The following is a 13,370-nucleotide window of genomic DNA, read 5'->3' on the forward strand; positions in this document are numbered from 1 at the left end:
GCAACTTAACTAAACTAAACAATAAGCTCCAACGAGACATTCTGGATTTGGCTGCTGGCAAGAACACAAATGAGAAATGCTTCAGTAGCCAGGAAACATGGGCTACCGCTAACATGGCACATGCTGCTTAAATAAACTGAAGCAGAACTTCCATATGAAAATTTATTTATTTAGACATCATTTGGGGGCAGCGTATGCATCACTGTGAAATGAGATGAATATTGTTTCCACCATGGGAGGATAGGAGCTTTGACTACAGTAAGAGAAAGGGATTCTTTGAAGAAACAGCAGAAGGGAAGGCATACCACAGTAGTGCCAGTGTGCTGTGGGTAAAGACAAGGGCAGTCCCAGGGAGCAACAGGCCACCCTGCTTGGACATAGACCAGCACACGCTTCCACGTGGCTCCTTTCAACAGTCTCCTGCCCGTTCAAGAACTGTGCACAAGCAAGAAGGTGCAAGAACAGAGCTGAAGTGTAACACTGACCAGAAAGAAATTATGGCTTTAAAATTCCTCAAGGGACTTTTTTAACATTCATTTTCTTTGTATGGTGCTGTATTACCTTCTTGTCACTAATTAGAGACGAATGAATATATGTAGTCCAGTGTTGGAAGGTAGCCTTGTCAGCTGGGACATCAAGTGCACATACTCTGGCGTACTCTGGTAGGGATCCCCATTAAAATCATTTGAGCAAAGGCATGCACAAGTTCCTTAATTCAACATGTCATCCCTCTAAGGCCTGGGGACCTCACTTCAACAAGTATTCTAGTAACGTTTTTTTTAAGGCTGGAATAAGCCAATACAACCAACTGCCACATTCATAATAATGCTCTTTCCTATTACCAATTGGCAGTGATTGCTACTGTGTAACAGCCTGTTTAATAGCCAACATGATAAAAATCACTAATCCTCATTTGTTTTAAGCACTGTTTCTGTTTGTATTATTTTTCCATCTAGCTTCGGTCTTCATTCTCTTTGTTTCACCCTTAGGACCCTGTTTCACTGGGTTTTGTTTTTTTATTTAAAACAGAAGTCTCTTTATTTACCAGCACTTGTCTCACAGTCCCTATTGCAATGAAAAAGTACCCTCACTAGCAATATCCCCAATGCAACAAACAATGAACCGCTCTCTCTGCCACAAGGTAAGTAAAAAGTTAAACACTTCCGAATGTTCCTAGCAATAAATCAAATATTTCCTGTACAAACTCATTCGCAATGTTATTACAAAACCAGCAAATACAGTTCTTGAAGGACTGTTCACCTCATTATTCCTTTTCACGAGCACTGGGGAGATCTGCAGTAGAAGGACTATTGGACACCATATTTTAGGAGGAGTCAGAAAAAATAAATATAACCGAATTAACGAAAAACAATTCATCTGAAGGAACTTGGTTTTTTTAGGGTGTTTTTTTTAAAACCCTCCCAAAAGGTAACTGATAGATGGGTAGTAACAGTCCTCAGGTCTGTAAAAGGCTGACTTGGGAAGGAAGCAGACAATTTTTATCTAGGTCTACTGAAAAGCGACACAAACGCCACCACTTTGACCCGCACCACTTTTCAGAGACAGGATCATAAAACTGAAGCTCCAGTGCAAGCAGTAGGAAACCTGCCACTGAAGGCTTTTTGCAGACACATTTTGTTGTGTTTGGTCCAGATAAACTTTACGCCGCTGGAGGTGAGGAGGATGACCCACCAGCTGACCAGTGCTGCTCCCTTTCAGGCTTCATGTTCTCGACCTACTGCACTGCCTGAAGGGAGGGATGTGTCTTAGGGAGAGACCAGGAGGTCTGCAGATCCTGGATCACGCAAGTAACCGTTTCTACAGTCCAAAGCCCTCTCAAGGAGAAGGCCAGCATGTGGTGCCAACACGTTGCTGTCATTACTGCACAACTGCCACAGGGACGGAGGGGTACTGAAAAACCAACGGTGCCTGGGCTATCAGACCTCAAGCTGAAGGAGGCTTTTGGAGTTCCACCTAGGATCTCCACCTAGGAACTCATAGGCTGTGGCCATCACACTGCAGACACACAGGGCCACCACCAGTCCTTGCCTCCATCTTCTACCACAGTGGTTTTCATTGCTCCTTTTGAGTGAATGACTGTGCTGGCCTGGCTTAAGAGAAGAGCTGTACAGTATCCCACTCAAAAAAATTCCTCTGTTTGAACTTTAAAGGTATGCATACACAAGTAATAAGGCATAACATTTTTAAAACTCAAAAGCCAAGGTTAGCCTAAGTTCATGGGCAAATACAGGTGACATTTTTATTTGGACCCATTACCAAAGCATATGGCTAGTCCTGGGGCTTTGGAAAGAGTTTCACTACAAAAATCAAATCAAAACAAAAATAAAATGAAATTATAGGAAAGCATATGTAGGCCATTATTATTTCAAAACCTCTGAAATCACTGCAGAGGTATCAAAGTACCACAAAGTACAAGATTTAAAAATATTTACAGTACAACATTTAGACAGATGCTAAACTGGAAGTCAGAGGGCAGAGAAGGAAAGGTGCATATCCAACACCTGACTTCATCTTCTATTTGAATCCACTCCAGTGATTCTGTCCTGCCTAAAGGCACATGCGTTTGTACAAAGCTCACAGATACATGCTGCTTGTAATTCCTATTACTAATAACAATATAAGTAACATGGATATACCTAAGGCATAGTCACAACCCACGGTGAAACAGCGTGCTGAGCGACGTCAGTATTGGCAGAACCAAACCATGTGGAAAGCAGTAAGTAATATAACAGCACTTCTATTACACTTGTAGACCAGAAGCATTATTGGAAAGTTTCTCCCCCATCCAGAAAGCTGAATTGTGGCTTCAAAATAAATTATTGCAGAACATAAAAAAAAACCAACAAAGTTTGATTTCAGTGTACATCACCGAGGGCAAAACACTAAGAGCAATTCTGGTGATAAACTCTGGCACTCTGTGAGAGATATTTATGCACCAAAGAATGGCAACTAAAGTTATTTTAAATATATACCCACAAAAGCCTTTCTTAGTAGACTTAACAACATATTAAGACTGTCACAAAGACAAAGCATCAAATGTTTTTTAGAATGTTGGAAAACAAATTATTTAATCATTACGCGTTCTTTCTCAGAAGCTACACAAGATCCATATGATTATAACACCAATACCTGCAGCACAGACCCCCTTTGAATAACCACAACTTTCCAGGTTTAAAAACCTAGAGAAAGGGTGTTACAAATCACTGCTGCTTCAGAGAAAAACAGAATTTACTTCCTCTGTCTCATCCCCCCCCAGAAATCACACTGCAGATCAAGCTTCTGAACAGACTGGTTTCTGAGGTAAACAGACATATTCGACAAACATACATACAGGGATTCACACAAAGAGCCGGTACTTACAGCTAAAGATGCCTGGAGGTGGATGCTCTGTTACAAGCAGACAGTTCTCTTCATCACTGTTATCCCCACAGTCATTCTGTTGGTTACAAATCAATGAACCAAGATACAAGCATTTACCACTGGCGCAGGTGAATTTGCACTCTGAAAGGCAAAAAAGAAACAAAAAAAAAATATTGTGAGGAAATTGGTGCTTACCTTCTTCACGACTAGAATAACTGATATTAGAGGCAATCTTTTTCAAGTAGATGTTATCACGGTGGATAGGTCTTTGGAACTTTATCTCCAAAATAAAAACTATAGAATGTGTAAGCGTTGCATGTATAAATGTATACGTGACACGTTCCAGATCACTAGAATCAATCCACTAGTAAACCAGATTTGCCATTTGGGGATTTTTTTTTTGTAGTTCATGTTGCTTACAATTCATTTTGAACAAAGACTTTGTTCTCACGCATGTTTGTGTGACACCTTCGTATTTTGGGGCAAGACAGAACTATGCATAAAAATAATAATTGTTGCACATTAAAAAAAGTATTGCACAATGTAAAACAGCATCAGCTGTAAGGCAACAGTATAGTTTGTAACCAGGAACAATCCTGTCCAGACACAGACAATTATTCCTTAACTACCTTCCCAAAGCCAATTTGCCAGTCTCCCAACTAATTACAATCAAGCACTCAGTCTGCACATTGAACTCCCACACGCCAGTTTGCTTTATAAAGTCAGTAAACTTCTAAAATGTCTATAAAGTGTCTGAACACTATAGGCAGGCGTGCCATATTTTGTACATTCGGTTCATTGCAAGAAAGGAGCAGTTTCCCCTAAATACGGTTCAGTCATGAGAACGATTCCTGCGAGACCAAGTATTTAAACAAAAACATTGTTGCCTCAAGTTCCTTCTTCTCTTCCTTTCTCTGCAAAAGGATGCAGGCTGGCTAACTAATCCTGGGTAAGATCCCTCACTAGACGGATATCTAGTTCTTAAAAAACAAACGTCAGGGAAAATCTCCTTACCTCGTCCCCCACTCCAATTTTGCACCGACAGGAGAGCTACGCAGTTACCCCTTCAGACAGGGATGGCGTTACCTCCACCCCTGGCCTTTTCTTTACTGGTAAAGATTCACTAAGTGCTAACCAGTGGTAGCTTTTTATAGGAGTTATAGTCCAGTGCCTTGTCATCTTGGGTGTTTTTTCTCTAATTTTCAGAGCCCAGTCAGGCAGGGCTTCAGTCTGACTGACTTGTCCTCTGTCTGAAGCTCTAATACCTCAGTATTTAAAGAAGGCTTAATGTACTAAGGATGTCTACTATGGCTGATAATTAAAATTCCATTGCCCTTCTGCTAAACTGATCATTTAAATGTCACTTCCAGAAACAAAGCTTTATAGTAAGTATTTGAGATGTAATTAAGAAATGTTCACAAAAATATTCAAGCAATTATAAAAAGCTTTCTCACTAGGTTTTTCCAAAGTTAAATACACTACACATATAGAACAGAGGACATATTATACCTAGACAAATTATAATTTAATGATTACACTTCCAGCATGTTGACAAATTCTGGTGATTCTCATTTACAAGGAAAGGCAAAGCAGACAGAATTAAAACCAAGAAACACTCACATGTAGTTTACTAAAGTAGTGCTGTTCCCTGAACCCTGGGCTTCCCTGAGGGCTGCAGTTTGAGTTGGCTGATTCTGCTTAAGAGAGATGATCACTGGCCCTTCCCAGCAAAAAGACAACATTTGTTGATCTCCAACAGCATCAACAAGGGACTTCCCTTTAATCTTACAGCACTTGACTTACTCTGAACTGAGACGACAGGACCTGTAATTCTAAAAAGCCCCTAAAACAGTTATTGAGGTGTGATACTTACCCACATGTATCCGATGTGTAACATAAGCACGGTAATAGTGAACAACAGGAAAAATAAATTGGGAAAGTGAACAAAATAATTTTTCTAAGGCAATATGCTTTGTAGGTAAAAGTGATTTGCGAACTTCACTCTGAACACTTTTCATCAACAGTATTAATGGCATTTTGGTACATGCACCAGCAGGAATCTGCTGCTGCAAAAATATATGCACCAACATGTGCAACATATAAAATGCTACTCAGGAATATAAATAAAAGCCATAAAATACTATGCAAGAAAAACAAGCATTTCCTGTGGAAAAAATCTATCCTTTTATTCCACTTGGTCAAACTGCACTTAAATTCAGTAAGTATTTGCCTAAATAAGGTCCTCGAGATTTAAGCTTTTTTAGTCCAACCCTATACTACTTGAACTACTCAAATTGTACAATAAAATACTATACAAACAAAATATTTTTCCCTGCCCCTTTGTCACCCTGTCCTTCTCTGCTACAACAAAGACCTGAAGAGGCATTTAAGGACTTAGTTCTTCTGTTTTGAGTATAGAGTATAAAAATTTCATAACCAGAGTAAGCCTTTGAAACCTGAAGACCTAAGAAGGTCATTAACAGTTACTTTTGGAAAGGAGACTGAAAAGATTGGTCTCAATATTAACAATTTGATAATTACAACTCATTTCTGCAACTTCATGAAGTAAAAAACTGGAACAAGAAAAGAACAAAGCTGCCTTGGAAGATTAGAAAAGTTGGCTTGAAAGGGTTCAAACTTTCCCGGATCTTAAATGAGGAATATAACACAGGGTGAAATTAGAGTGGTAAAGGACATACTGTTTCTATTTGAAAGACAAATATCAAACACCATATTGCTTGAAGTTAGAACATTTGGTATGTTACTTTGGCCACAATATTTAATTCTTTCCTGTGTCTTTGTGTTGAGTCCTGATACAAAGCTTTCCTCGCTTCCCCCCATGGCTGATATAAAGTGCTCAAGCAGGATGTCAACTCAAAAGCAATTAAAGCTATGAACTTTGGGTTTCTATTTGCCACCAGATTATACAATCTTCAGACAAAAGACCAAATGAAGCATTGAATTTTTAGTAGCTCTATTAAAGTCTTAAAGTTCTGGTCTTTAACTAACATTACCATAAGCGGACTAACCAGAGAAAAAAATTGTGCTTTAACGTGGGCTTTTTTTGTCCTAGATAATGGAGCACATTAAAATTTGAATGCAAAAAACCAGACTCAACGAACCTTTCTCGTAAAATTTTATGGCTACTTCCTCCTTCCCTCAGATATGCGAACCACTGTCCAAGTGAATTATTCACAATTATTCAGTATTGTCAAGGTGAATTAAAAAAGTAATCAGGCCCCTCATCCCCTGTTGATGTGCCCACGTTGACTGGAAGGTTGCCCACAGTACCAGTTGATTTTAAAATGGCCCGTGGTGCCAAAATCATCTTGCCTTGTGATCTCCCACCAAATCTACTTCCCAAGAAAGCAGTCATCCTGTACAGGGCCTGCCTGGGATGGAGTCAACTTTATTCCTAATAGCCCCTATGGTGTTGAGTTTTGGATTTGTGATCAAAATCGTGTTGATAACACACCGGTGTTTTGGCTATTGCTGAGCAGTGCCTGCACGGTGTCTAGGCTCTTCCTTTTTCCTCACCCTGCTACTCCCAGGGAGGAGGCAGGAGGTACGCAAGAGGTTGGGAGGGGACACAGCCAGGACAGGTGACCACAACTGACCAAAGGGATTCTCCATGCCATACACCATCATGCTGTGCAATAAAAAGCAGGGGTTTGTCTTCCTGTTGCTCAGAGACTGGCTGGGCATCAGTCTACTTGTGGGAGGTGATGAGTGACTGCTCTTGCATGATTTCCCCCCCCCCCCCTTTTCTTCACTTACTAAACTGTCTTTTTGCTGTAATTCTTCCTATTCTCTTCCCTTCCTGCGGGGTGGGAAGGGGCGGTGAGCGAGCAGCTGTGCGGGTGCTCAGCCGCTGGCCAGGATCAACCCACAACACACGCCTGTGCAAAAGTCACTTGTAAATCTCACAAAATGTAATAGCCAATGGAGGACACAAAAGTGCAAAACTTCGCCTGCATAATCATGTTCTGTTGCAAGTCTGAAGGAAACGCTCAAAGGAAAAACATATGAATGGGACAAATTAATTAAACAGATTAATCAATGAAAATACAGACAATTTTGAACATGGAACATACGTAGCACCAGGTATTTATGACTTGTAAGCAGAAACTCAGTACCTTAAGTAGTTTGCGCAGTAAATGCGTTTAAACAGTGCATGCTTTTACTAAAACCAGAAGAGAGCCCTTCCTTGTAAAGCAAGGTGGATCAAAGTCAGGTTGACGGAGATAGTCAAAAGCAAACATTAGAGTATCATCAAACTGAAAGTTGGTAAATAAACCTGCAAAGGTCTATACCAAGATACTAGGAGTGACCTCAAAACACTCTGACAGGGAAATCCAGACCAGTGCAGACTAGACCAATGTGCCTAATGACACACCAGAGAGCCCTTTTCAGTACAAAGTCTTGAACTTGGCTTGTCTAGACAAGAAGAGGGGGGGAAAAGCTCCCGTTTTGAAAACAAGCCAGCATGATCCTTCTTTCATGAATAATGTTTCAAAGCTAGGCAGTTTTCCTCTTCATTTTCAAGTGGCAATTAGTGAAACATCAGTAGGTTGGTCAGCAAGGCTCTGACTAGAGCTAAACCTGAAGCAAGATGACAGCTACTGGAGGCTGAAATAAACAGCTCTCCTTATAATTACAAACATAGTAAGGCATAATTCTGTCTGCAGCATAATTTTAAAGTTTATCTTGCCAATATACTGATTCTTCAACATAAAGTTTTAATAAACTTACTTCCAGGTAGAACTATAGTACCTTGGAAAAAAAGGAATACTAAGAATACCATTGTGAATGTTTCCTATTTTTTAAAACTGTACGCCGGTAGTATAAATAAGTATATTGTTCACATGTTCAAGGTACATGCTTGTATGTATAAACCCTCTACACACAAATACCCATTAACATATGACTGCATTTCAAATTGTTAATTGAAGGTTACGTTTCAGCTGCAACAGCAAAAGATGGGTTTGCCTCATGATACAAAAAAACCCTCTGATCAGACTTTTTTTATTGTGAAATGCAAGATCTGCTGTATTGGCTAGGCTTATTTTAGGTTTTCTTGTGCCTGCCCAACAAGATAATTTTATCCTTGCATTCAACTTAATTCTTTTAGACTTCATTTACACTTGACTTCATCCATATGAACAGCATTTCCATTGTTTTGTCATCCCACTTACTGTAGGGCATTTTTAATTATAGCTAAGTGCTGTTTGTTTTCGTAATGTAAGTCCAACCACAGGCCAAGAAAAAAAAAGCGACAAAGTGTCATATTGAAAAAATATGGCAGTTTAGGCCACTGTTACGATGCATGTCACAGCTACTTATTTAACGGGTCTGAGATGATTATGTGACCCAGAGGCAGAGTTCTACTCCATCCATTCGAATAAAGACCAAAAAACTCTATATACAGCCAGTGATCTCAAACTGGTTTGGCTAAACTGTAGTAACAGAGTACAAACCCACAAAACGAAATTTTAAGTGATGTCTGGAACTTAACCCAAGTGTAAAGGCACCCTCCCAAAATCCAGAGAATTGGTAGCAGCCCTGGCAGTACAGCCAGCAGAGGGTGATCAAATACCCTGCTGGCATCACAGAACAGAAGGCGAAAATCTCTGCCTCTGGGTGGATCTAGATCTCTGGAATAAAGGTCTAATTTCTAATGTCTTACATAAAGCCTCCATTTTAAGTATGTCATCATACTTCTTCATACTCCTTTTCATATTGCAACACGTAACAGCCTGAACAAAAATATGTTAGACGGGCATCACCACCTGTTATAAGGGTAATAAGAGGCAAAAGTAGTAAATTGAGGAGGGTGGGAGGAAGCACACTTCGCTAGAGATTAAAGAAATATAAACCACAAATACCAGAGTCAGTACAATAAAACCCTGTTCAACCTCTGATAAACATCTGTCTGTGTATTATTTTTAATATTGTAGATTGTAGCTTTATAATGGGAAGTAAATCATAAATAGGAGGCAGTGTACACAAGGAACATGTTTATTTGGGAAAAAGCTTGGTTAATAAGGAAGATGGCAGGCTGCCACACGATCTAATAAATCTCCACTGGTGCAGGGAAGGGAGGGATAAATAGGTCTTTACAAAACAAAAAAACACTTCATAAAAAGAATGCCAAGCACAATACCAACAAAACTGAAAGCGGATCAGCTTATGTAGAATAAGAAGCCGAGCTGTAAGCCAAAGGCCTGTCCTCGCTGCCCACAGCCTCGCGCAGGACAGGGGAGTTGGTTCTCGGGGTCACACAACACCCAGAGGCCTTCTCTGCCCAGGGGAGATGACAGCCTGGAAACTGCACTGATCGAAAAAAGATTGTCACCAGTTCAAACCAGTCTCATTTGTTGAGCTGCTACCCTCCTGCAGTCCCCCATGCTCACTTGCTTATCCAGCAATTATCTTTTCATCTCTTCTTAAGGCAAAGCCTGGAGTCATGCCCTTTAACTAGTTACTATTAGCCTGGAGAAAAGGAGGCTGAGGGGAGACCTTATCGCTCTCTACAACTACCTGAAAGGAGGTTGTGGCAAGGTGGGGGTCCATCTCTTCTACCAAGTAACAAGTGCTAGGACGAGAAGAAATGGCCTCAACTTGTGCCAGGGGAGGTTCAGATTGGATATTAAGAAAAATTTCTTCACAGAAAGGCTTGTCAAGCATTAGAACAGGCTGTCCAGGGCCGTGGTTGAGTTGCCATCCCTGGACATATTTAAAAGACGGGTAGATATGGTGCTTAGGGAAATAAGTTTAATGATGGTTTTTATCAGAGCTAGGTTGATGGTTGGACTTGATGATCTTAAAGGTCCCTTCCAACCTAGATGATTCTATGATTCTATTTATGGCAGTAGCTAAAGGAAGCAAACACAATGTTTTAATGTACAGGTAGTGAAATCTGCTATGTAATTCACCAGCTCAGAATGTTAGAACATTTCACTAAGCTTACCTTATTTACTAGCCTGAATTAAATTACATTAGAAGTTGTGAGGACAACTGGAAGACCTCATTTATTTTGAGATTTGGCAGTGGGGTTGGTTTTCATCTGTGATCTTTCTTCCCCATATATACCTGTTTCCAATGTGAAAAGGAACAGGGAGGTCTCTTCCTGGAGTCCTGTGGGGCATTATGAGACGAGTTTTCATCAACACTGGAAACTTTTTCGCACCTACACAAAATTCAAGAGGCAGGTTGTCACTCATCCATCATCCTGCCCACGCAGCGAGCCTCCACAGCCTGGCAGCAGGGACCAGCAGCTCCCCTGAGTAGGTCTCTTCGAGAACAGGGAGCCAACAGTTCCCATCACAGCACTCATCTCAAATGGATAAGCCTCTCCAAGTTGACCCTGAAGACCATCAGGCTCACTAAACAGCCAGTTATGCCATCACAGGGAAAAGCAAATAAAGGAAAGGTTCTTCTATTGCCACCTTCACAGACAATCTTTTCTGGTTTATTCTTCACTTATCTTTCCATAAAACAACTAGGTAGCATCAGAGTACAGGTTTGCATTTTCTGCCCTTCTACCCACTTGCTTTTTCAGAGCCAGCAATGATCTGCCCGTTTATGCCCACACAGCACTGAAATGCCAAAGCTGCTCAACAAAACTCGAGAATTGCGTCCCCTGCTCCACACTCATGTAAAGTCTCCTTCACATCCCCACCAAAGCAGCCTGACACCTTCTCCAGCCAAAAATCTTCTGCAGAAACATTCCCCCTCAGTACTACATGCCCTGCACTTGCCCGCTCATGGATTTGTGTCAGTGCCAACAACTCAACCAAGCTACAGTCTTGACTTTGACCCATGATGTGCTTGGGTCAGAGCCCGCAGAAAGGACACAGAGCACCAGGGCAGACACACGCAGCTGCTAAGGTGGCAGACAAGGAACACCTTCACTCCAGCTCCTGAGAAGGAACAACCTACAAGGGATGGGCTTCCACCGGCCATAAGAAGGCCTCACGTTTCTCCCAGTTCAGTGCAGTGGCACAGCGGGGTCCGCTGTGACATGCCAGGCCACAGGCTCACATCCTGTCCCACCACCTCACCCCAGGCTGGGGCAGTGGGACAGGTCATGGCTGGCAGGCCCAGACCTGATGGACCCCAGGGAAGCCCCTACCTTCACCCCTTACATTTCTACACGTACTAGCAGAGTTTTCCTAATCAAGGATGGGGAAGGCATGTTGGTGACTCAGCTAATGACACTCTCATTTTCAGGTGTGAAATTATATGAGGAGACGATTAAAACTACATTAAATATGTACCTTATAATTTTTGTCAAGCACAATGTCATTATCATGGGCAAGTGCAGATGAGAAGTAAAAGGTATGTGCAAATGAGATTTTTTTAACATCTAGTTCTCCTTAATCATAATTCAAAGAATTCTTGATTTATGGTAAATATTTTAAAATTATCTTAGTTGGTTTTCATCTTAAGAAATCTTTAATAATCACAAGCAGTGTCACTTACCAGGTTTGCAGAGTGCTGCATACATAGAGGAATATAAAATAAAAAATCACATTACTGTAGCAGCTTTTCATTTTTTCTTTGAAATATTGTTTGTATAGCAAATAGATCAAGACTAGACCATTTTACCTGTTAACTTAAAATCTTTGAACCCAGAAAAATACATACTAAACCATGTCACTTCACAGATGCATTGCTAAGTTTTGATTGCAGTCCTAAAAATGGGCCCAGATGAGGATACAACAGTTACTACAATACCCAAGGACTATCTGGGGGTTGGGGGAAATTGGATGATTGGTGGGAAAAAGTGCTGTCTTTATGCTCTCTGTTATTAAATTAGGTCAGATTACTTAAGACTGTGACCCCTGTAAGGCAGGAACTGTTTTCAGTTAGCTCTCCTAGGAGGTACTGGAATACAGAATAAATACCATTCTCATCTGCAATTGTGTAATGTTGCTGAAGCAAAGAGGGGTCTGAGAATACACCTGAGAACTTGAATTTCCATACAAGTAATGTAAAATGCAGGCAGGAGTATATCATGTTTCAGGTGGCTGTTCACAAGATTTCAACCTAATACTGATGACTGTGCAGAAAATGTAAGACAAATTAATATATTTACTATATGTCATAATGCAGGACAGTTAGGGAGCTTCTGCTGTAGCATGAATTCCAGATTTTAATGAACAAGAGTTCTCCTTTCATTTCTCAATCACATTTGAATTGTGCAAGGCACACTAATGTGAATAATGACAAGTTTTTTAAAAATCTGTAACATGTTCTCCAATCCACATCTGCAGAGATTTGCATGTGCCCACAGTAAATACCTTGTCACTGTTAGTTTTTGTATTCTATATGCAATTTCCCTTTAAGTCCAATTATCTAACAAGCGTCTAACTCAGGTCACTGTGCTCAGTGTTCACGTAACAAAAGATAAGAAGCAAAATAATACATAGAGCACAGCCAAACAGATTGCTCTCAATGACTTGCATCGTACAGCATAGACAACGGTTTTTACAAACTAGTACTATCTTGTATCAATTGTTATTTAGTTCTTCAGTCCTTACTCAGGTGTATCAAAAAAATGAGTCACACATTTTATTCGGCTTAGTACCTTTCCCAGGCTGAGGCTTTATGGCTAAACCTTTAAAATTATTTTTTTAAAAAAAAAGCTTTTCCTATTAGAAAATTCCTCTTTTCTACCCCTTGGCTTCTTGTCCAATTTCCATGAACGTTCCCTCCCAAATTTGTATTGTGTTGCAAATGTATACAGACTCCCACCTATATGCATTTCCATACAGCAGAGCTGGTAGTCATTCAGCTTGCCTAACATTTTCCGCTATAAATGTCTTGGAGAATCCCTCCCATGTTCACTGCATGCAGCAGGTCTGTGATGCTGAGCGGAAAGAACACCCCTGGGCTACAGAAGTGCCTTTTCTTTGTCCCAGGAAATTCTCTTCTGCTTTTATGGAAATAAGAACTATTTAAAAAAAAAAAAAAAAAAAAAGGCA

The 13,370-nt window shown here is 40.5% G+C and overlaps 1 protein-coding gene across 3 annotated transcripts in view; it reads right to left on the bottom strand.

Annotated features, from left to right (window-relative positions):
- Window positions 1–13,370, bottom strand: part of LDLRAD4 (low density lipoprotein receptor class A domain containing 4) — a 298,762-nt gene that overhangs the window by 153,151 nt on the left and 132,241 nt on the right. For all 3 annotated transcript variants that reach the window (XM_014938510.1, XM_014938508.1, XM_014938509.1), the window contains one exon: window positions 3,382–3,522. In XM_014938510.1, coding sequence (XP_014793996.1) covers window positions 3,382–3,522 — 141 coding nt within the window. The remainder of the gene's footprint in view (window positions 1–3,381; window positions 3,523–13,370) is intronic.

Source organism: Calidris pugnax, unplaced genomic scaffold (genome assembly GCF_001431845.1).
Source record: "Calidris pugnax isolate Ruff unplaced genomic scaffold, ASM143184v1 scaffold13, whole genome shotgun sequence".
Lineage (NCBI taxonomy): Eukaryota > Metazoa > Chordata > Aves > Charadriiformes > Scolopacidae > Calidris > Calidris pugnax.